The following is a 24,870-nucleotide window of genomic DNA, read 5'->3' on the forward strand; positions in this document are numbered from 1 at the left end:
ACTCTTGCAAAATGCTTGCTCAGTAATTCCACTATATCAACTGATTCGGTTACCTCCCTACCATCGGCATTTTTAAATCATTCTGCCATATATTTTTTCTTTTACTTGCAGCATATCGAAAAAACTGTTTGGATTCTCTTTAGCCTGCATGGCTAATGTTCTTTCATAATCTGCTTTTGCTTTTCTTACCACACTCGTTACCCTTCTGGCCTGCGCTTTGTACCGTTCATGTGCCTGCCGGTCACCTTTCTTAAATTCCCTCCACAGTTGTTTCTTTTTTTGCAGCTCAAGCTTAATAGTGTTATTCATCCGTTTAATTCCTACTTGATTTATTATTCGGACTCTAGGTATACAGTCATCCATTACCTACTGCAAACACTTCTTAACCACCTCCCATGCACTATCAACATGCAGTCCTTGCAGTTTTACATGCCATGGCACTGAACCAATCAAACTCCTAAGCTTGTCATACTTACCAGCCCAATAATTCCACATGATAATTCCATAATGAAGCCTTTGGCTCTTTATTTTAGTAAAAGGCTATTATAATTGCTTCATCAACTAGGGAAGGATCCAAAATCCATAGACTATTGTCAAATTGCTCTGACCAGCTGCCTGTGCAAGATTCTGAAAAAAAAAAAAAAAATGGTTACTCTCATTTTTTATAGTTTCTGGAGAGAAACAATCTTTTTACCAGAATGTAATCTGACTTCTGCAAATATCATTCTACAACTAATCTAGTCTGGCTGGAAGCATCCATTACAGATGCTTTCATAAAATGCAAGTACAGGTAACCCTCATATAATGCGGATGTTAGGTTCTGCAGAAATGCTGCGTTATATAAATCGCGTTATGCAAGTCTCAGATCAAATAGAAAAAGTAGGATTATGTTCCGAAATCTTTTTTTTTTTTTTTTTTTTGAAATTATATAAACAACAATGACATCCAACAAAAAAAATTTTTTTTTTATTTAATTCAGGTAATTCATGTAAGTTAAGAAAACATATAAACTATGAAACAAATACATAGTATACTAAGTATAAAAATTACAAATTGTACTTAAACTTCATTGCACATAATGCATAAATGTTTTAGGCAAAATAAAATAGTGCATATTTTAATCTTTCATAGCACGAGGATTGGTTAATAAACACTGGTTTTGTCATGTAATTACCTGATGCATTACTACAAAACGAGAGAATGGGTGTGAAAGAGGAGCAGGGAAACAGGGAGGCTCAGGGTGGACAGGGGTACACAGCATGAGAAAGGTGGATGCTCCAATAGGAGGTGAGCATGTGTAAGCAGGAAAGGAATGGGATGACCAGGGATCAACAGGAAACAGTTGGAATTGAAAAGGGTTTTAAAATGAAGAAGCAGAAAGGGAAATGGCCCCAGTCGAGCATGGAGAGATCACATCGAGTGAGTGGTAGTATCAGTGGAACTAGCTGTAGATCCAGAAATGAGCTGTTATGTTTGTATAAAAATGCTAGAAGTATAAGAAACAAGGCAGATGAAATGGTTGCACTAATTGCGTCTGTTCACCCAAAGATTGTCGGAATAACTGAGACATGGTTGGAAGAGGATGACATCCTAATAGGAATAGAGATGGAAGGGTATGATGTGTTTCGTGAGAACAGAGGGAGTAAAAAGGGAGGGGGAAGTGCTATTGATGATAGAGAAAGAGTTATGTCCATATAAAGTAGAGATGCAAGAGGGAAATAGTGCCAGTGGTTTTGAGGCAGAATTGGGGTGAGATAGAGGTGAATGGAATCAATAGACCAGGTAATGTGGACGGTCGTGATAATGAAATATACAATCAAATTAGCCAAGTAAATAAGAAAAGGGTGTTTGTTATGGGCGATTTTAATTATGGCAATATAGACTGGAATGATGAGATAGCAACTGGAAGTAAAGAAAATGAGTTTTTGAGGGATAACTACCTCAGACAGTATATAACAGAGGGCACACGAGGATTGAGAGGTCTTGGATTTGGCCATCTCATCAGAGGATGTAATTATAAATGAGGTGTCAAATCATCCACCAATTGGTGAGAGTGACCATGAGGTGATTACCTGTGTGGTTGCAAGCAGTGCAAGGACCTCTGTGAGAAAAGGGAATGTGTGGAACTAGAAGGGGGGGGGGGTGATTATGAAGAGCTCAGGAGACAGCCTGAGGGTGTAGCATGGAATGAGGAGTTAGCTGGAAAAGAGATCAATGCAGCTTGGGGGATTTTCAAAAACTGTTTAGTAGATGCAATGTCTAAATGTATTCCAAAGGTGAGAAGGTTAAATAAGGTGGGTGTGAGATGGATGAAAAAAGAGATTAAGCATGCGATACAGAGAAAAAGGACATTGTGGAGGCAGCATTCGAGAAGTGGAAATAACCAATTCCATGAGGTCTACAAAAACTAAGCAAGGTGGGTGACTTGGTTGGTGAGAGTAGCTAAAGAGAGGTATGAACAGCAGTTGGCTAATGAAGCCAAAAAGAATCCTAAGGAATTCTTTCGATATGTAGCCAGCAAAAGAAAGAATAATTATGGAAGGATGACATTGATTGGAGAAAATGGTATAAAGACAGCTGATGCAGAATGTGTGGTGGAGATACTTAATGAGCAGTTCATAAAGATCTTTCAATCTTGTGAATGTGACTTCATGGAGGGATTGAGAGCAGTTCATGATGCGGAGGAGAGACTGACTGTAGGTGAGCAAGAGGTGTGGGGGGGGGTTGAGCAAACTAGATGTTAATAAGACTGTAGGGCTTGATAATATATCACCACGTATTTTGAAGGAATGCGGCAGGGAGTTGACACCTGCCTTCACATATTTTTTTAATATGAGTCTTGCACTCAGTCAAGTTCCTAAGGAGGGCAAGATTGTGCCACTTCATAAAGGAGGTAATCGAACTCAAGCATCAAACTATAGGCTTAACTGTGTGTCAGGTGTTGTGGTTAAGTTGTTGGAGAAGCTTGTGAGAACTAGGATCCAGAGTTGGGTTAATAACAATGGTATTATCTTTGATGGACAGCATGGATTTGCTAAAGGGAGGTCATGTTTTAGTAATCTACTTACTTATTACAATAAAGTGACTGCTTCCTTGGACAGAGGAAAAGGATACACGGTAATATGCTTGGATTTCGCAAAGGCCGATTTCGATAGAGTACCTCATGATAGGTTGACAGCCAAACTAGAGCAGATGGGGTTGGATATTAGATTGGTGCATTGGATTGGAGACTGGCTATCTGATAGGTATCAACAAGTTGTGTATGGGGGGGAGCGATATCCAGGAAAAGGAAAGTCACTAGTGGAGTGCCTGAGGGGTCCATTTTAGGTCCATCGCTGTTTAACTTGTATATTAATGATATAGGTGAAGATTTGGATGGAGATATTCAGTTGTTTGCAGATGATGCAAAGTTGGGATGAACCACGGAAATGGGGATGCAAGTTCAATGTTGCAAAATGTAAGGTTTTAAAATTTGGAAAACAAAGATGGGATGCAGAATTTATGCTTGGTGAGAATATATTGTTTGAGGTAGAGGAAATAAGAGATCTGGGGGTGATAGTGGATAAGGATCTAAAATTTATGGGACACATCGCCAAAATTGTGAAGACAACGTAAAGGCTTCTGGGAATGATGTGGAGGATACTGATGTGTAGAAGTAGGGAGATTCTTGTTCCATTGTATAAGGCTTTGATTAGGCCACACATGGACTATTGTGTTGCCTAATCAAAAATCATCCTTCTGAAAACCTGGTGACCAGATTTGGTCACCGGGTTTTCAGAAGGATGAAGAGAGATGTTGGAAAGGGTCCAAAGGAGACTGACTAAGGTAGTTTCTGACCTCTGGAATGTTGAGTATGAGGAAAGATCGAGAAGATGTAATTTGCAGAGTCTGGTGGAGAGAAGGAAGAGGGGAGATATGATAGAGACCTACAAGTTGGTAAGGGGTTGTTATGGAATCAATGTTGGAGAAGTTTTACAGAGAATAGTGGGAGATCAGGGGAGAACCAGAAGTCATCCCTGGAAACTGTATAAAGAGGGTGTGAGTAGGGGGAGTGAGTGGCAGGTTTTTTTCGTGCAGAGTTGTGAATGATTGGAATGCCTTGCCTGAGAATGTGGTGTCTGCAAAGAGTTTGAATGTGTTTGAAACACGGTATGATGAGCTATGTGTGATAAAAGGACCTCCCAGATGAGTCTTTGACTTCAAGAGGTGTTGGGGTGGTAATAATAATAATAAAACAGTAGAATAATTCTATCTTTGGAAATTTTGAATCCAGTAGCTGATATTTCATTTTTCGAAATATAGGTGTGTTTTTTTGCACTTTTTTCCAATATAACCCTTATTCATCCACATTGAACACCTGGTCTTTATTATAAATGTTTATAAACTTTGAGAGTTTTTTTGTTTAATAAGATTTCTATCCATAGGAATTTTCTTTTGAGGTGCAATCTTCTATCCAAATCATTTCAGATTTCTCCATTTTTCAATTAGAATATCGTGTACACGAGCAACACGCTTTGCACTTATTGTTGACCCAGCAATAAACACTATCTTGGATTTTATGTTCATTTTGTTTGATTGTTCGAATTGTTGATTCATTTAAATTCAAAGTCCCTGCAAAAACTCCTGGTTTTTATACATTTTTCAACTGATCCAAGATTTTGAATATTTTTCTTCGAGAGAAATTAATTTTGTTTTTAATGTTGGTCTTTTCCCTTTCATTTGCGGTTTGTGGCCATTACTATAAAAATAATTTTTTACACAAAAAAAAGCAAGCATTACATATTGTATGTAACTCACCAGAAAATAAAGTGCTCAGTTTGAGATGAACACACTTATGATTTTTAATGCACTTTCCTGGCAGAAACGAGGACAATTTTCAACAATAAACGTTTTATATGGTAAACAATTGAGGTACATGCGTGCTAAAGGCTATTTCCTCTAATATAAATTTGCTACTTATAATTACATGTGGGATACAGGCAGACACAAATTTAACGAAGATAAAATTTGATTTTTAAGTCACGTGGTGAAAAACATATGAAAAGATTAAAGGTTACTACAATTTGTAGATCGTGTTTTTATCAGTCTACAAATTGTAAGTACCACGTTCAACAAGGGTTACTACAAACTTTACTCTTGAGCTGCCACTGCTCTCAATTCTGATCTCCAAGCCATTCTCCAATGGGGTTCAGATAAGTACTGCATTCAACAAGGGTTACTACAAAATAGACCGTGTTATATCGAAACCACGTTGTATAAGTACCATGTTATATGAGGGTTACCTGTATTTGGCATTGGTTTTTCTTCGGTATAGTACAACATACATCTCAGATGTATGTTTGTGGTAACAGATGTCCTTTGCTTCAATTGTATATGGTGCTGATTAGATCCAAACTTGATTATGAGATACAACACTTCCAACACATTTTGGAAATAAAAGCTTTTACTAGGTACCCCCCATTGGAGAATGGCGTGGAGATCAGAATTGAGGGCAGTGGTGGCTCAGCTCTTACTAGTTCTGGATACTGGAGTAGACAGCATAGCACACACCACTAAATACATTCCCACTGTGGCATTCGTACATTCCAAAGGTGAAGGGTGGATGTTTGAGTCAGTGGCGCACCCAGGGAGGGGGCTAAGGGGACCTGGCCCCCTCCAAAAGAAAAAGGAAAAAAACACTAGAAAATTTTCCAAAAATCTTTTCCTAATTAAAATTACTTTTTTTTTTTTACTTATGTTGGATCATGTCTTCTATTTCATGTCTACTACTTATGAATTAGCGATCATTGCAGATGCTCAGTCATAGGTTGTATGCAATGCGCAGTGTGTATTCTCAAGTTGTCTACTCAACTCTCCCCCCCCCCCCCAAAGATTAAATCTTGAGTGCTCGGCCCCCTCCAAGATTAAATCCTGAGTGCGCCACTGATTTGAGTACTAGCTTGCACAAATAAAAACTACATGCTAGTACTCAAAACATCCACCTTCACGTTGTCTACCAGCAGCTCTTTCAAACTCATAAAAATAGATGCTCTGTTGTCTTTCTAGACAACATAATATCTGATCAGATTCCACTAGAATGTAACAACTTTACTCCTGAGCTGCCACTGCACTCAATTCTGATCTCCAAGCCATTCTCCAATGGGGTTCAGATAACCTCGTCAATTTGAATACCAGTAAAACCGAGTTCTGTCTTATTACTCATAAAAAAAAAAGGACTACCATTATTTTTGACAATATTCAAATTTCCAGACAATTTGAGATTTCTCTTCTTGGAATTACCCTGACATCAAGCCTTTCCTGGTATAAACACATCATAACCATTGCATCCTCAGCTTCAAAAAAACTAGGATTTCTTTTTCGCTTAAGACATTACTTCATCCCTGAACAGCTGTTAACCTTATACAAATCGCAAATCTACCCATTTATTGAATACTACTCTCAGATATGGGGCCTCTATAAGCTCTCTCTCAAAATGCTTGACTCAATACAGAAAAGAGAAATTAGACTTATTAATGACCCATCTCTTACCAACTCACCCCCCCCCCCCACTTTTGCACAGACATTTGGTTTCTGCAATACAAATATTTCTATGAGAAATGTTCATCTGAAATAGCATCAATAATTCCCCCACTTAGTACTAAGCTTGTTGGAACACGTGCAGTTGCTGCTCAACATTCCTTCACAGTGCACCTTTGCACCTTGAAACCCACAAAACAAGTTTCTTTTCCTCCTTTATCCTTGCAACTGCTGTATGTGGAACGGTCTTACTGCTGTTGTGTTTCCCAAGAAATACAATATACAATCTTTTAAAACAAATGTAAACAAGTACCTCCTTTCCCAACTACCCATATGTGGTACTAATGTATTATACGTTGATCAGTCAACCTCTTGTGTTATGGGCTCAACATTTAAAAAAAAAAAAAAAATGCTGTAAATCTTGCATTAAAATACATAAAATTGCATTGCTCCAAATACTGTATCCTTTACACTTGATACCAGTTAGGATGTTTGATTCTGATAGCCAGGTGTCTCACTAATGCTTACAATTGGAGGTCCCAACAGACTGACCCAGGCTCTACCCTTTTGTTTCTGATACTCCTAGCATTTGTGTACAGACATAGTAATCTACCTGCACGTTCTTTTGTATACCCTTGTCTGCAGTTTGCATGACACAGTTGGAAAACTTGCAGATCTTTATTCTTCTCTAGTGCCTTATATATGTAGACATCTTTGCACGTTTGATGGAACCGAATGAACACAGTCGAAATCATTTTTCATTGTAATTATTTCCATGATAATGCCCATTCCAGTCATTAGCACAATTATATAACATTGTCACTCTTGCACTCATATTCTCGCCATTCTTACCAGTATAATTTAGTAAATTGCATGTGTTCTGAAGGGCCAATTTGTCTATATGTGGGATGAAAAACCAGAGTTTCCAGGAGAAAAACCCTGCTACCTCCATATGAGATCGGCTAACTCACCTTCGACTGAAAAAGTCCATATAAAGATTCCTCGCATCATGACGAGAATCGAACTTAGGCCTTTTCCAATCGAAGGGCGCAATGTACCGTCGTTCTTCCAATTACGCTATGGAGGTGCTTGAATATGATTATCCTTTGACTCTTTCTTCATAATACTAACTTCTGCCACCTCCCCATTCATATCACCCAACTTCTTTTATTATTATTATTATTATAACCCCAAGACCTCATGGAGTCAAAGACTCATCTGGGAGGTCTTTTTATCAGAGACACAGCTCATCATACCATGTCTTAAACACATTCAAACTCCTTGCAGACACCACACTCTCAGGCAAGGCATTCCAATCATTCACAACTCTGCACAAAAAAAACCTGCCTCACACTCCCCTACTCACATCCTCTTTATACAGTTTCCAGGGATGACCTCTGGTTCTCCCCTGATCTCCCACTATTCTCTGTAGAAATTCTCTACCATTGATTCCATAACAACCCCTTACCAACTTGTAGGTCTCTATCATATCTCCCCTCTTCCTCCTGTCCACCAGACTCTGCAAATTACATCTTCTCAATCTTTCCTCATACTCGACATTCCAGAGGTCAGAAACTACCTTAGTCAGTCTCCTTTGGACCCTTTCCAACATCTCTTCATCCTTCTGAAAACCCGGTGACCAAATCTGGGCATAATAGTCCATGTGTGGCCTAATCAAAGCATTATACAACAGAACAAGAATCTCCCTACTTCTACATGTCAGTGTCCTCTGTATCATTCCCAGAAGCCTTTGTGTTGTCTTGACAATTTTGGCGATGTGTCCCCTAAATTTTAGATCCTTATCCACTATTCACCCCCAGATCTCTTATTTCCTCTACCTCCAACAATATATTCTCACCAAGCATAAATTCTGCATCCCATCTTTGTTTTCCAAATTTTAAACCTTACATTTTGCAACATTGAACTCGCATCCCCATTTCCATGCCCAATCACTCAATCTATTCAAGTCTTCCTGTAAGGCCACAACATCTTCACTACTCTTCATGGTTCATCCCAACTTTGCATCATCTGCAAACAACTGAATATCTCCATCCAAATCTTCACCTATATGATTAATATACAAGTTAAACAGTAATGGCCCTAAAACAGACCCCTGAGGCACTCCACTAGTGACTTTCCTTTTCCTGGATATCACTTCCCCATACACAACTTGTTGATACCTATCAGATAGCCAGTCTCCAATCCAATGCACCAATCTAATATCCAATCTAATATTTTTTAGATGTTTAATCTCATCTTCCAGATGCTTCATTTAACTTTCATTTTCAATTTCACTTTTTTCAATTTTATTATAATTATAATCATATAGGCCCTTCATCCCAACAGACAAGGCGACCTTAACAGTCTACAGTTGCCACTTGCTAGGATATAAAACCCAATGAGTACTACATTTAATTTTCTTTCCACAGCTTTCCTCATGGTGTGTTTGCAAGCAGGCAATATAATAGACAAAAAGAAATTGAAAAAAAAGTAAATTTAAGGTATAACTTATTAGCACTAAGATTAGTTTATATAGTGCTTTATGTTTTGCTGTTACAGCATTAGTAAACCAAATAATTAAAAATTGACAGTACCTTAAGATTTTTTTTTTTTTTTAACTAAATGCAAAAACCTATGAATTTGAATTTTCAGCTGAGATGTTCACTTGTTTTAAATTAAAAAAAAATACTGGGTACATCAGAATGCATATCATTATGAACCTTGTCAGAACAAGGTTTTTTGCCTGGAGGGTGGTGCATGAGTGGAATTCATTGCCTGACTTAGTTGTGAGATCTTCGTCTGTAAATGAATTCAAGAAGAGATATGACAGATATTGTTTTGTTAGTTTGGGTCTCCTGGAATGAGTCTACTGACTCCATGGAGATACCCGTAATAATTAAAAGCAAAGGGATTCATCAAAAACTAATTATGTTGTGAATGAGTATACGGAAAATTGCACTTTCTCTTTGATGTGCAGAAAGGTGGAAAGTATTTGTAGAAATGTCTCTTATATTAAATGAAGAATAAACATTTTCAACTTAAATTTGAGTATTTTGTATAATGAATGAGAGGTGTTTTTAACATATAGACAACATACGTTCTACTTCTGTACCAATTATTCTAATTGGTACAGATGCAGCACTTATGCTTATATTCATATAAACATAGGAGCTACTTATATTCATATATGCATATTCATATTCTTAATAAATGTAAATTGAATATAAGTATGAATATGCTTATATAAATTCATATAGGCATATTCATACTTATATTCATACAAGCATTAATATAACAGTGATATACATAAATATATATATATATATATATTTTTTTTTTTTTATTCCACAGCTTCTCTGCAGAAATCCAGAAGAACGTTTAGGCATGCCCCGTTGTCGTGTTGGTGACATTTGTGATCATTCTTTTTTCCAGTCTATTAATTGGACTAAGTTGGAGAAAAAGCAGGTTCCTCCTCCCTTCAAACCCACTGTGGTATGTTTATTAAAGTTATACATTTTTACAAAGTAATCAAAATCAAGTATTGTTACTGCTTTTCCTCTGGGGTGGGGGAAAGTTGAGAAGCTCAGTTTATTTTTGCTACTTCAGAATAATGGCATTTGGATTATAAAGAGGAAAAAGATTAAATAATAAAAATTTAAAAAATAAACGGATTTTCTTGAAAAACTTTTATTGGGATTACATTAATCAAGTGTATATAATAAACAACCTAAGTTATACCAACTAGTTTCACCAACTAAGTCTGTTGGCATCTTCAGGGTACGTAACTGATGTAAGGCACTAAAAAGTAAAAAACTGTTACAAACTAAAATCAACCGATTCCAATTATATTAAACAAAGAACAGAGCACATACAATACATTCATAGAGCATGGATGATCTCACTTGTTGTTATTTAGGAACGTTCTATAGTTGGCACTATAATTCAGTTCTGGCAAGTTGAAGGATCTGATAAGGGTCTTCCAGATCACGGGCAAGATTAGTCCTTAGTTCCTGTTAAGGTTTTGTGTACAGCAGGCAACTGTTGTGGCCTCCTTAAAAATTCGGGAGCAGAAGTCCTCCTCCATGTTAGGAATTGTGCTTCTATCCCACTCTATGGTATGGTTCGTTCTTGAGAAATGAAAAGCTAAACCTGATTTTTCTTCTCTGTTATTATTGACGTCACCTATATGTTCTTTTTACCTAATTTCAAGGCTCCTTGAAGTTTGGCCAATGTAATTCAAGCCGCACGAGCATGGTATGTTATAAACTCCACCATATTTGGAGAAAGGATGGCTATCTTTTGGAGATCTTAAGAATTGTCTAATCGTTTCTGTGGGTTTAAAGGCCACTCTTATAAAGGTCTAAGGAGTCTAGAAATCTTATTGGAAACTGTCCCTAAGTATGGAATGACGATGGTAGAAATATAACTTACATCATCTTGTTCTCTTTGTCGGGGTTCAGAGAAAAGTATCTTGTGGACGAGTATTCAAGGAAATCCATTCATGATAAGGTTGGTGGATATCAGGGATAGTTCTTCCTGGAGGTCTTGTTGATCTGTTGTAAGGAGAGAGGCACGGTTCTTCAACATGTGTACAATACTAAGTTTCTGAGAAATGTGGTGTGAGGAAGTGAAATGTAAATAACGTCCTGTATTGGTAGGTTTGCGGTAGACTTCCGCTCCCGAAGTTTTAAGGAGGCCACAACAGTTGCCTGCTGTACACAAAACCTTACAGGAACCAAGGACTAATCTTGCCCATGATCTGGAAGACCCTTATCAGATCCTTCAACTCGCCAGAACTGAATTATAGTGCCAACTATAGAACGTTCCTAAATAACAACAAGTGAGATCATCCATGCTCTATGATAAAAGTAATCCCGATAAAAGTTTTTCAAGAGCTTTTTGGTCAAAAAAATTAAACGTTTTTTAACATAAACGGATTTTCTTTTCTAAGGCAATAAAACAGAAAATTCCACACAAATAGAGCATTTAGGAAATTTTTACACTCTTTCTTTCTCTAAGTAATCCAACCTACCTGTTGCATTGGTTGCTACAAGAAACCACAGTACACATGCCTCTCCAGATCTCTTAAAAGCAGACAGTGAATCTGAAGTGCGAATGAGTATGTTGTAACTGTTTCTTTTTATTTATTATTATTATACAATATCTCCATAGAGTCTGGAGACTCATAATGGGAGACCCACACTAACATTTATACTTACAAAACTTATCATAGCTCTCCTTAAACTCATTTACTGTCAGGATGTTCATAACTAATTCTGGCAATCCATTTCCACTTGTTCTTACTCTCCACAGGAAGAAAATCTAGTCTATACACTGTTACTAAAATTTTACTTACATTTTATAAAATCTTCTTTAATATCTTACGTTTCTATCATTACTATTACTATTATTAAGGGCAACTCCAGGGAGTCATTAGACTCATCGAGGGAGGCCCCAAATCATATTCATCACAACTATTTGACATTCATACAGTATCTATCATACCTCGCCTTAAACTCATTCACTGTCACAGCATCCACCACAGACTCAGGGAGCGCATTCCACTCATTCACTACTCTAAAAGTAAAGAACCCAGCTCTAACACCTTTACTAACCACACTTTTGCCCAGTTTCCATGGATGTCCCCTAGTCCTCCCACAACCAGCCCTGTTCTCAAAAATATCTTCTGAATTAATTTTATAGAAATCCTTCAGTAATTTGAATGTCTCAATCATATCTCCCCTCCTCCGCCTATCAACCAATTTTTGCAACCCACAAATCCTCAACCTGTTCTCATACGGTTCATTCCACAGACCTGCTATCATCTTGGTCACTCGCCTCTGGATCCTCTCCACCTCCTCCCCATCAAGAAGAAACCTAGGTGACCAAATCTGAGCACAGTAGTCTAGATGGGGTCTTATCAAGGCTCAATACAGAGGAACAATAACCTGCTTGTCTCTGCTTGTCAACGTATTCTTCAGCAACCAAGTGATTTGATGAGCTGTTTTGGTCACTTTTGCAATGTGTCCCCTAAATTTCAATTCCTTATCTACCAACACTCCTAAATCTCGTGCCTCATCAATTTCCTGGAGCACGGTTCCACCAATGCAGTAAACTGCCGCCAATCTTTTCACCCCAAAATGCATAACCTTACATTTTGCCACATTAAACTGACATCCATTCTCCTTAGCCCAGACCTCCAATCTATCCAAATCATCCTGCAAAATTTTGACGTCATCTGCATTCACTATTGCCCTACCCAACTTTGCATCATCCGCAAACAAATGAACTGTTCCTCTCAGATCATTTCCTATATCATTTATGAACTAATTAAACAGCAGTGGTCCAAGAATAGATCCTTGTGGCACACCACTAGTCACAGGCCGTCTTGTGGACTCTACTCCCGAGTAAACCACTCTCTGATATCTCTCCGTCAACCACCCTCCTATCCATCTCACCAACCCTATGTCCATTCCCATATGCTGCAATTTACTGATTAGAATTCCATGTGGAATCCTGTCAAAGGCCTTGGCAAGGTCCAGTAGAATCACCGTAAACCCATTACCCTTATTCAGTTCAGCCGTCACTGTGTTATAATACGTGAGCAAGTTACTGAGGCATGACCTACTCTTCACAAAACCATGCTGTCCCCGATACAGTATCCCATTTTCTTCTATCCAATCTTGTATTTTCCTCTTGACTATTTTCTCTAAGACCTTGACAATGATTCCTGATATGCTAATCGGTCGGTAATTTACAACAGCAGTCTTGGAACCACCTTTATGCAGTGGAACTATTTTCCCCACTTTCCACCCGCTCGGGACTAACCCAGACCCGAGACTCAAATTAAACAAAATGGTCAAGGGTACTGACAATTCTTTAGCTGCTTCTCGTACAACACGAGCTGGTATACCATCCAATCCCACAGATGTATTGACATTGAGGTTATGCAATAGACTACTCACCTCCACTTCATTAACCACAATTCCCGTATAATCTACTGGTTTATTCGTTTCTGCAATGTCACCACCTGGATGATATACTTTTACAAAGTGCTCACTCAGTAACTCAACTATCTCAACTGATTCAGTTACCTCCCTACCATCGGCATTCTTTAAAATCAATCTGCCATGTACATTTTTTCTTTTACTTGCTATATATCTAAAAAACTGTTTAGGATTCTCTTTAGCCTGCATGGCCAATGTTCTTTCGTAATCCTTTTTTGCTTTTCTTACCACACGCGTCACCCTTCTGGCCTGCGCTTTATACCGTTCATGTGCCTGCCGGTCACCCTTCTCCTTAAATTCCCTCCATAGTTGTTTCTTTTTTTGCAACTCAAGCTTAATGGTGTTATTCATCCATTTAACCCCTACTTGATTTATTATTCGGACTCTAGGTATACAGTCAGCCATTGCTTCATGCAAGCACTTCTTAACTACCTCCCATGCACTATCAACTTCTAGTCCTTGCAGTTGTACATGCCATGGCACTGAACCAATCAAACTCCTAAGCTTGTCATACCTTCCAGCCCGATAATTCCACATGTACCCTGTCTTAATTGAAAATTCTACACCTTTAGCCACCTCCCAAGTTAAGACCCTATGATCACTCTCACCGATTGGTGGCAATGTGGTCATATTTGTTACATAATTACTAGGTCAAGCACTCTCTGACCCCTAGTATTTTCCATTACATGCTGTCGCAGATAGTTATCCCTTAATAACCACATAAAATCCAGTTCCTTCCTCCTGTGTGTCCTCTCCTCACTCCAATCAATGCGACCATAGTTGAAATCTCCCATAATAATCACCTTCCTTCCACCCATTTCTTCCATTTGCTTGTGCATACTGTCACCACCATCTTTTCCATCACCTGGTCTATAGCAGCACCCAATTGTATATTTAGTTCTGCTAGCCACAATCTCACACCAAATGGCCTCTAATGTGCTCTTTTCTCTATCCTGCAATTCAACTTCTATTCTCCTTGGCCGGAGCTCATCAGCTATCATCAACAATACTCCTCCCCCCATTTTATTCTCTCTGTCATTCCTGAACACACTATACCCATGTATCCCCTCTCTTCTACCTATCAACTAAACTTTGTAGCATGCACACTTTCAACCAATCCTCATAGGGAACATTCCACAAACCTATCATCAATTTGGTTACTCATTTCTGAATCCTCTCCACCATCTCCTGATCCCAAGGAAATCCATGTGACCAAGTCTTTGCACAGTAGTCAAGATATGGCCAAATCATAGTCTTATAAATAGAGAGATAATAGCTTCCCAATCTTTACTTGACAGTGTGTTTTTCAACAACCAAGTAATCCTTTGAGCTATTTTACCAACTTTTGCAATATACCCTCTGAACTTCAACCTCTCTGTCTACCATTATCCCCAAGTTCTCAACCTCTTCTGTTTCTGGCAGTCCAGCACCGTCAATATGATACACATCATGCAACTTTTTTTTTTTTTTAACTTGAAGTGCTTAACATTACATTTTGCAACATTAAATTAACCATCGTTATCTTTTACTCACAATGTCAATTTATTCAAATCCTCCTGCAGGGTATCTATATTACCTTTATCAACTATTGCTATCCCAAGCTTTGCAACATTGGCAAATAAATGAATATCACCCCCTTTAAAATCCTTCCCTATATCATTGATATATAAATTAGAGTAGTGGCATTAGTACAGAACCTTGAGGTACTCTACTAGCCATCTGTCATTATTCTATATTTCACTCCACCACGTGCTACTCTCTAGTGTCTGTCAGTCAGTCCCTCCCCATCCATGCTACTAGCTCCATATCCATTCCCATTTGTTCAACTTTTGTAATAGTTTTCATTGTGGTATTCTGTCTTATGTCTTTGCAAAGTTCAGCACTGCCATAGTATAGCCATTTCCTTTATCCAATTATGCTGTCACTTTATTATAAAATATGAATAAATTATTAAGACAGGACCAGTCTTTTACAAAGCTGTGATGCCCACCTATAATGTACTGTAACTTTTCCAATACTTTAACAACCACTCCTGATATATTAATTGGTCTGTAGTTTGCTACTTCTGTCTTGGAGCCATCTTTATGTAAAGGAACCATCTTACCATCTTTTCACTCCCTTTGAACCTTGCCAGAACTGAGATTTAGATTAAACAACTCAGATCAAACAAGCAGTGCCAGTTCTCTTGCACATTCACGTAGTACATGGGCTGACATGACATCCATTCCCACTACTGTATTCACATTATTAATATTAATTATATAACACCTCTAGGGAGTCCAAAGACTCATCAAAGGAGGGCACCCACTCTACAGCTGTCTCCACCACTCACTCCACAACGAACCGCAATGCCATCTACTGCCCACCACCACCACTAGTATTTTCACAGACAATCACAAACATCCATGCCCACAGCAGGATTCAAAACCTGTAGTCTTTTGGCTGGAGAGCGGATATGCTAACCACTCGGCTAACCAGGCAGGCAATCACAACCACACCTGTATTCACATTGATATTTCAATGTGCCGTTCATCTATCTCAATTTTGATATGCATCTCCATCACATCAGCAACTGCAAAATCTCCACTTGAATGATACACCTTTGTAAAATGATCACTCAATTTTGCCTCTGTCATCTTCATATCATCAGCATTGATTAAAGTCATCCTTCCATAGTAAGTTTTCCTTATAATTGCTGCATAACGAAAAAAACTTTTTTAGATTTACTTTGGCCTGCTCAGCTAATTTTCTTTCATAATCTGTTATGGCCTTTCTTACCATGCTAGTCTCCCTTCTTGTACTGTTCATGAGTATGTGCTGTTCACCTTTTTCTTTATACTCCTCCCACAGTGTTTTTTTTTTTCTTCTTCAGCTCCTGGTTAATGTTGCTACTTATCCACTTAATCCCCCATGGTTTATCCTCCTGGCCTTGGGCATGCAGCCTGATACTGCATTTCTCAAACAATCCATGACTCCTTCCCATGCACTACTGGCATTCTTTCCTCATGGCTTCTCAAGCCATGGTACCGCTCCAAGATGCCTCCTAAGTCTGTACAATACTGGATTTATAGTTCAACATAAACCCTTTCTTGACAGAGAATTCCACATGATCATCTTTTGCTGTATTAAAAAAAACGTGCCTATATATTGGGTGATGATGCGGCCAAGTTTTTAAGGCAATGGACTGCTAATCCATTGAGGCTTCCCCGTGTGGGTTCAAATCCCAGCCTCATCAATTTTTTCAGGCCAGAAAAGTCACAAGTGTTGTATGGAAAGTGAAGTCTGAGTATGAAAAGAAACTGGCTATGCAAGTTAAAGGCAACCCAAAAGAATTCTATTATGCTGCAAGTAAAAGAAAGAATAACTCTACTGAATGCAGATGGTATTATTATCTAGGCCTCCATGGAGTCAAAAAGACTCATCATGGAATGCAGGTGTCTGATGCAGAAGTGATTGTTCAACTAATGAGTAGCCATTTTGCTAAAAATTATCAACCTGGTATATGCAATTAAACTCGCTGCTACCTCTTCACTGTACGAGGAGGTAGTACTAGAGCTGTTGCACAAACTGAATAAGAGCTCTTTAATGGGAACTGATGGGATATCAGCACAGATGTTAAAAGTGTTCTGCTGAACTGGCTATTCCTTTGACCTGACTATATAAGTTGAGTCTCAGAACAGGGAAGATTCCACAGGAGTGGAAAGAATGTATGGTAGTCCTATTTGTACAATGGTGGTGCAAAGACTGATGTATCTAACTATTCACCAATCAGTATCAGGAGTGGTAGTAAAGATCTTGAAAAACTTGGTCAGGGCTTGCATTCAGAAATGGGTTGAAATTGAAGCTCTACTTTGCAGTGAACAGCATGACCTTACTAAGGGAAGGTCATGTTTTAGCAACTTGCTCACATTCTGTAATAATGTTACCATTGAACTAGACAAGGGGAATGGATACACCATGATACTTTGGATTTGGCTAAGGCTTTTGACAGAATTCAACATGGAAGACTGTTGCATAAATGGGAGAATATGACTGACAGATATCAAAAAGTCATACATGAGGAGTGTGAATCAACAAGATTCAAGGTGTGCCTCAAGGATCCTTGGTCCATTGTTATTCAATCTGTACATTAATGACATTGGGAAGGATTTGATATGTTACATACAGCTATTTGCTGATTCATTACTTATTTTTAATGGTATTAACAACACCAAACAATTTTATCAAAAGATGTTTTATTAAGCCATGGCTTTGAAGAATTCTCCTAACCTGAACAAATATGGTTGCATTAATTTGCCAAAAATTTGTGAGACTGTTATCTTAAGAGCAACTGCCACATAAGAACATTAGAGGGGCACCAAAATAGGACTTTAGATCTTTTGTCCATTACAATTGTATTGTCTCACTTACTCATTGTCACATATTCCACTGCATATTCCACTGGAAGTTCCACTGCATAAAGGTGGTTCCAAGACTGCTGTTGCAAATTACCGACCGATTAGCATATCAGGAATCAATGTCAAGGTCTTAGAGAAATTAGTCAAGAAAAGAATACAGGATTGGATAGATGAAAATGGGATATTGTAGAAAGTTTATTTTCCACTTGGTTAGAGTATAATAAATTTAGTTTAATCCTTTATCCAAGTGTGAGCAAACAAAGTTTGCGCCTGAAAGTATCTTCAGGACTGGGTTAAGGTGGTACACACCAGGGCAACTCGTTGCAAAGGTGGAGCAAGCTACCAACACTCCTATCCTAGTATCTCCTATAATGCAAAACACATCTCCTTGCGGATATGTCTATTGTTATGCATTAAGGGAAGGGCCATTCCCTTAATGCATAACAATAGACATATCCGCAAGGAGATGTGTTTTGCATTATAGGAGATACTAGGATAGGAGTGTTGGTAGCTTGCTCCACCTTTGCAACGAGTTGCCCTGGTGTGTACCACCTTAACCCAGTCCTGAAGATACTTTCAGGCGCAAACTTTGTTTGCTCACACTTGGATAAAGGATTAAACTAAATTTATTATTATGGGATATTGTATGGGGGACAACATGGTTTTGTGAAGGGTAGATCATGCCTCAGTAATTTGCTCACGTTCTATAACACAGTGACGGCTGAACTGGATAGCAGTAATGGGTTTACAGTGATACTACTGGACCTTGCCAAGGCCTTTGACAGGATACCACATGGAACCATAATCAGTAAACTGGAGCAGATGGGGATAGATATAGGGTTGGTGAGATGGATAGGAGGGTGGTTGAAGGAGAGATACCAGAGAGTGGTTTATGCAGGAGTGGAGTCTAAAAGACGGCTTGTGACTAGTGGTGTGCCGCAGGGCTCTGTTCTTGGACCACTGCTTTTCAATTTGTTCATCAATGATATTGGAAAGGATCTGAGAGGAAGTGTTCACTTGTTTGCTGATGATGCAAAGTTGGGTAGAGCAATTGTGAGTGCACAGGATGTCAAAATGTTACAGGATGATTTGGATAGTTTGGAGGACTGGGCTAGGAAAAATGGATGTCAATTTAATGTGGCAAAGTGTAAGGTTATGCACTTTGGGGAGAAAAGAATAGCAGCAGTATATCGCATTGGTGGAACCGTGCTCCAGGAGATTGATGAGGCCAGGGATTTGGGAGTGTTGGTGGATAGGGAATTGAAGTTTTAGGGGCACATTGCAAAAGTGACTAAATCAGCTCATTAAATCACTTGGTTGCTTAAAAATACTTTAACAAGCAGAGACAAACAGGTTATTGTTCCTCTGTATCGAGCTTGATAAGACCCAATCTGGACTACTGTGCCCAGTTATGGGCACCAGGGTTTCTTCGTGATGGGGAGGAAGTGGAGAGGATCCAGAGACGAGTGACCAAGATGATAGAAGGTCTGTGGAATGCACCTTATGAGAATAGGTTGAAGATTTGTGGGTTGCCGAGATTGGACGATAGGCGAAGGAGGGGTGATATGATTGAGACATTCAAATTACTGAAGGGTTTCTACAAGATTGATCCAGAAGATATTTTTGAAAATATGACTGGTGGTGGGAGGACTAGGGGCCATTCATGGAAGCTGGGCAAGCACATGGTTGACAAGGGTGTTAGAGCTAGGTTTTTTACTTGGAGAGTGGTGAATGAGTGGAATAAGCTTCCAGAGTCTGTTGTGGGTGCTACGACCGTGAATGAGTTCAAGGCAAGGTATGATAGATACTGTGTCAATGTCGAATAGTTGTTCTTAGCATAATGTTTGGGCCTCCCTCGATGAGTCTGTCGACTCCTTGGAGTTGCCTGGAACAATAATAATAATAATAATATACAAGCTGTGTTGTGCTCTGATGATGCTGATGTGAAATTCAGTGAAATATAAGCAATTAATAAAGCATCTTTTGATGAAATTGTTTGGTGTTGTTTAAGACTGTTAAAAATAAGTCATGAATAACAGTCAACACCTAAGCTATTTGCTGATGATGCAAAGATAAGAAGGCTAATCAGGAGATGCAGTACTTACAGAATGATTTGAATAGGTTGGAATTGTGGGCATGTGCAAAAGGTCTGTCATTTCATTGGTAATAAAGGTAAAGTCATGCAGTTTGGTATGAGTATATATCCAATGTTGTATTGTATTGGTGGGATTATGCAAGGGTGTTAGAAGAAACTGATGAGACTAGGGATCTTGGAGTTTTCGTGGACTGGAAGTTACAACAATTGTAAATTCAACTCAGAGAATAATGGCAATGCTGAAACTACCCTTGACATGTAAAGATCAGGAAGTCATTTTTCCTCTTTACAAGGTCTTGATAAGACCTCACTTGGATTATTGTGTGCAGGTCTGGTCTCCTGGTTTCCTTAGTGATTCTGATATAGTGGGGGAGGGGGGAAGAGCACAAAGGAGAGTGTCAAAAATGATATCACGATTATGGAATACTGATTATGAATATAGATTGAGAATGAGTAGGCTGCAGTCACTAGCACACAAAAGAAAGAGCAATGATATTGCTGGCCTGGTTGGCCGCGTGGTTAGTGTATATGCTCTCCAGCCAAAAGGCTGTGGGTTCAAATCCTGCTGTGGGCATGGATGTTTGTGAATATCTGTGAAAATACTAATGGTGGTGGTGGACAGTAGAGTTGGTGTAGAAGATGCGTTTGGTGGATGAGGTTGAATGATGGAGACAGAGAGTTGTAGAGTAGGTGCCCTCCCTCGATGAGTCTTGGACTCCCTGGAGGTGTCAAATAATAATAATAATATGATTGAGAATTACAAACTTCTGAAAGGTATGCAGAATTTCAGTAAATGGAATTTTTATTTTATGGAGGATGGGATGTAAGGGCATCCTTGGAAGTTGAGAATGAATCCTGTTAAGAAAAGGGGGAGGGCTAGATTTTTCTCTCATAGAGTGGTGCGTGATTGAAATGGATTGCCATTGAATACTGTGTATGCAGGTAGCATGAATGAATTCAAGAACAGGTATGACAGCTAGTGAGAGTAGTATGGCCTCCCTCAATGACTTCCTGGAGGTCTCTTTTAGTAATAATAATAATAATATTTATAAAGTAAACACAATGTCCATTAGTAGTGAAAGCCCTCATAAAACATGGTAAAAAAAAAAAAAGAAAAAAAAGAAAGTCCATAAGTTTATGGGAAAAGATAAAAGTTATCAGAATAGTGGAGGATGACATTTATTTTACATGTCTATTTCTATTTTATTTATATATGGTAGTTAAAATATTGGGGTAAAATAGACAAAAACCTAATTAATTCAAATAAGGAGTGATTTTTGTAAGCAAGGAACCCATTTACTCCCATTATCATCTCTTTTTTTTATGCTGCTTTCATTTATGCTGGTGTCTTCAAGAACCTGACTCTTGTGTAAACCGAGCTCCCCCCCCCCATATACGAGTATTACAAACTTTGTCTAGATACATATTAATAAAATGTAAAGTTAATGAGATACATTATTTTTCTTAATGATTTTTCAACTAATCATTTATACAAAAGCATCAGAAAGTTACAAAAAGGAAGTGCATTTTTTTTATTCTTGGTTTTTCTCTTACAAATCCTACAATGATGTCTACAAATTAAAAACACAGTTTATTTCACATATATACATATATCTTAACTTAAAAGACTTGATTCAGTGTACTGTTTGTGAAATGTATGCATCGAGGAGAGCCGTTGGAGTCTGGTTAAACAACGATTATGGAGTGAATGTGTGCAAAAAAGTGTAAAGAATGTGAGGATTTAAAGAGTGTTTCAGGTCGTGTGAGTGATAACATTGTCGAAAGTGAGAATCTAGATAACAGTGATATTCGAGGTATGAATGAGGATATTTGCGAGGTAGTACCTGATAGCTGTGAGAGTGGCGTTGTAAGAGAGAATGAAGTTAAGCATACAGAACGATTGAATGAATCATCGGAAAATAAAAATGATGACACTGACGCAGGAGTGAAATAGCTCTATTACGTGGAGCGATACGTGGAGTAAACCAGCAACTGGAACGTTGGCAAAAATCTTTAACAAGCGTACCGACTAATAATAGGCAAAAGTATGATAGAAAAAATAAGGGTATGATAGTGAGTGTAAACAAAAGGAAAGAGCATGTGTTGTATGGAGATTCCCTAGTAAGAGGTGTGTTAGTTGAGAGTTTAACAAAATCGTACCAACCCAGTGCGACCGTAAAGAATGTAAGCGAGTCAATTAGAATGCAAAAACAGCGGGTGAAGGAACTGATAGTGGTAGCGGGTACAAATGATTTGAAAGGAAACAAAAAGGCTATGAGTGAGGATGTGAAGAAATTGTTTGAGGTAGCAAAAGAAAAGAGAGAGAGAGTTAGGATGGTGAGTCTGTTGTCACGCCATGACAGTGAAGAGTATAGAAGGAGGGCCATAATTGCTAATGACTTTATGTGTGAATTATGTTTGAGTGGTGTGGAATGAGTTCAATGGGCGAAAGGATTTATATAAAATGGATGGATTACATTTGAATGGATTTGGTGTACGGAGATTTGAAAAGATGTTGTCGAATGTGGTGGAAGTGAATGTACAGAACCAGGGAAATGAGAGTTATTAAGGGGGGGGGGGAGTAGATATGCAGATTTTAGGGAGACAGTTGAGTGTGTGTGAATGTGTGTAATATGCCAAAGCACAAATCAGAATGGGATAGTTAGTATAAGGCATCAAAATAGGGATGGGACCAATCGGCTTCTTCAGTTCATGTATACAAATGCCAGAAGTATTAGGAACAAGAAGGAAGAATTTTTGCCCTTAGCTGGCACCTCCAGACCACAGGTTATTGGCATTAGTGAAACATGGCTGACAGAAGATGACATAGCTAGTGGGATTGAATGTGAGGGGTATGGTGTGTTCAGGAGAGACAGGGAGAATAAAATGGGTGGAGGTGTATTATTGATGATAGCGGATGAGCTACAGCCAAGGAGAATAGAAATGGAACTGCAGGATAGAGATAAGAGCACATTTGAGGCTATTTCGTGGGAGATTGAAACCAGTAGAACAAAATATACAGTTGGGTGCTGCTATAGACCAGGTGATGAAATAGATGATGGAGATAGTATGCATAAGCAAATAGAAGAAATGAGTGGAAGGAGGGTAATTATTATGGGAGATTTCGACTATGGTAACATTGATTGGAAGGAGGAGAGGACACATGGGAGGAAGGAATTGGATTTTATGCGGTTATTAAGGGATAACTATCTGCGACAGCATGTAATGGAAAATACTAGGGGTCAGAGAGTGCTTGACCTAGTAATTGCATCTGAGAATTTGGCTGTAACGAATATGACCACGTTGCCACCAATTGGTGAGAGCGATCATAGGATCTTGACTTGGGAAGTGGCTAAAGGTGTGGAATTTACAATTAAGACAGGGTACATGTGGAATTATCGGGCTGGTAAGTATGACAAGCTTAGGAGATTGATTGGTACAGTGCCATGGCATGTAAAATTGCAAGGGCTAGAAGTTGACAGTGCATAGGAGGCAGTTAAGAAGTGTTTGCATGAAGCAATGGCTGACTGTATACATAGAGTCCGAATACTAAATCAAGTAGGAGTTAAATGGATGAATAACACCATTAAGCTTGAGCTGCAAAAAAAGAAACAACTATGGAGGGAATTTAAGGAGAAAGGTGACTGGCAGACACATGAACAGTATAAAGCCCAGGCCAAAATGGTAACGAGTATGGTAAGAAAAGCAAAAAAGGATTACGAAAGAACATTGGCCATGCAGGCTAAAGACAATCCTAAACAGTTTTTTCGATATGTTGCAAGTAAAAGAAAAAATGTATATGGCAGAATGATTTTAAAGAATGCCGATGGTAGGGAGGTAACTGAATCAGTTGATATAGTTGAATTACTGAGCGAGCACTTTGCAAGAATATATCTTCCAGGTGGTGACATTGCAGAAATGAATGAACCAAAAGTTTATACAGGAATTGTGGTGAATGAGGTGGAGGTGAGTAGTCTAATACAAAACCTCAATGTCAATACATCTGTGTGATTGGATGGTTTACCAGCTCGTGTCGTACGTGAAGCGGCTAAAGAATTGTCAGTACCCTGACCATTCTGTTTAATCTGAGTCTCGGGTCTGGGTTAGTCCCGAGGGGGTGGAAAGAGGGGAAAATAGTTCCACTGCATAAAGGTGGTTCCAAGACTGCTGTTGTAAATTACCGACCGATTACCATATCAGGAATCTTTGTCAAGGTCTTCGAGAAACTAGTCAAGAGAAGAATACAGGATATTGGATAGATGAAAATGGGATACTGTATGTGGGACAACATGGTTTTGTGAAGGGTAGATCATGCCTCAGTAATTTGCTCACGTTTTGTAACACAGTAATGACTGAACTGATAAGGGTAATGGATTTTCAGTGATTCTACTGGACCTTGCCAAGGCCTTTGAGAGGATACCACATGGAACTCTAATCAGTAAACTGGAGCAGATGGGGATGGATATAGGGTTGGTGAGATGGATAGGAGGGTGGTTGATCGAGAGATATCAGAGAGGTTTATTCAGGAATAGAGGTGTGACTAGTGGTGTGCCACAGGGTTCTGTTCTTGGACCACTACTTTTCAATTTGGTCATTAACGATATAGGAAAGGATGTGAGAGGAAGTGTTCATTTGTTTGCTGATGATGCAAAGTTGGGTAGAGCAACTGTGAGTGCACAGGATGTCAAAATTTTGCAGGATGATTTGGATAGTTTGGAGGACTGGGCTAAGGAAAATGGATGTCAATTTAATGTGGCAAAGTGTAAGGTTATACATTTTGGAGTGAAAAGATTAGCAGCAGTATATCACATTGGTGGAACCATACTGCAGGAGATTGATGAGGCCAGGGATTTGG

At 38.7% G+C, this 24,870-nt stretch overlaps 1 protein-coding gene across 6 annotated transcripts in view; it reads left to right on the plus strand.

The window, feature by feature from the left end:
* LOC150101827 (putative protein kinase C delta type homolog) overlaps positions 1-24,870 on the plus strand; it is a 270,938-nt gene that overhangs the window by 228,959 nt on the left and 17,109 nt on the right. For all 6 annotated transcript variants that reach the window (XM_090400070.1, XM_090400072.1, XM_090400071.1 and 3 more), the window contains one exon: positions 9,868-10,008. In XM_090400070.1, the coding sequence (XP_090256196.1) occupies positions 9,868-10,008 (141 nt within the window). The remainder of the gene's footprint in view (positions 1-9,867; positions 10,009-24,870) is intronic.

The sequence above is a fragment of the Typopeltis vanoorti genome, chromosome 11 (genome assembly GCF_054136105.1).
Source record: "Typopeltis vanoorti isolate ZY-2024b chromosome 11, IOZ_Tvanoo_1.0, whole genome shotgun sequence".
NCBI lineage: Eukaryota > Metazoa > Arthropoda > Arachnida > Uropygi > Thelyphonidae > Typopeltis > Typopeltis vanoorti.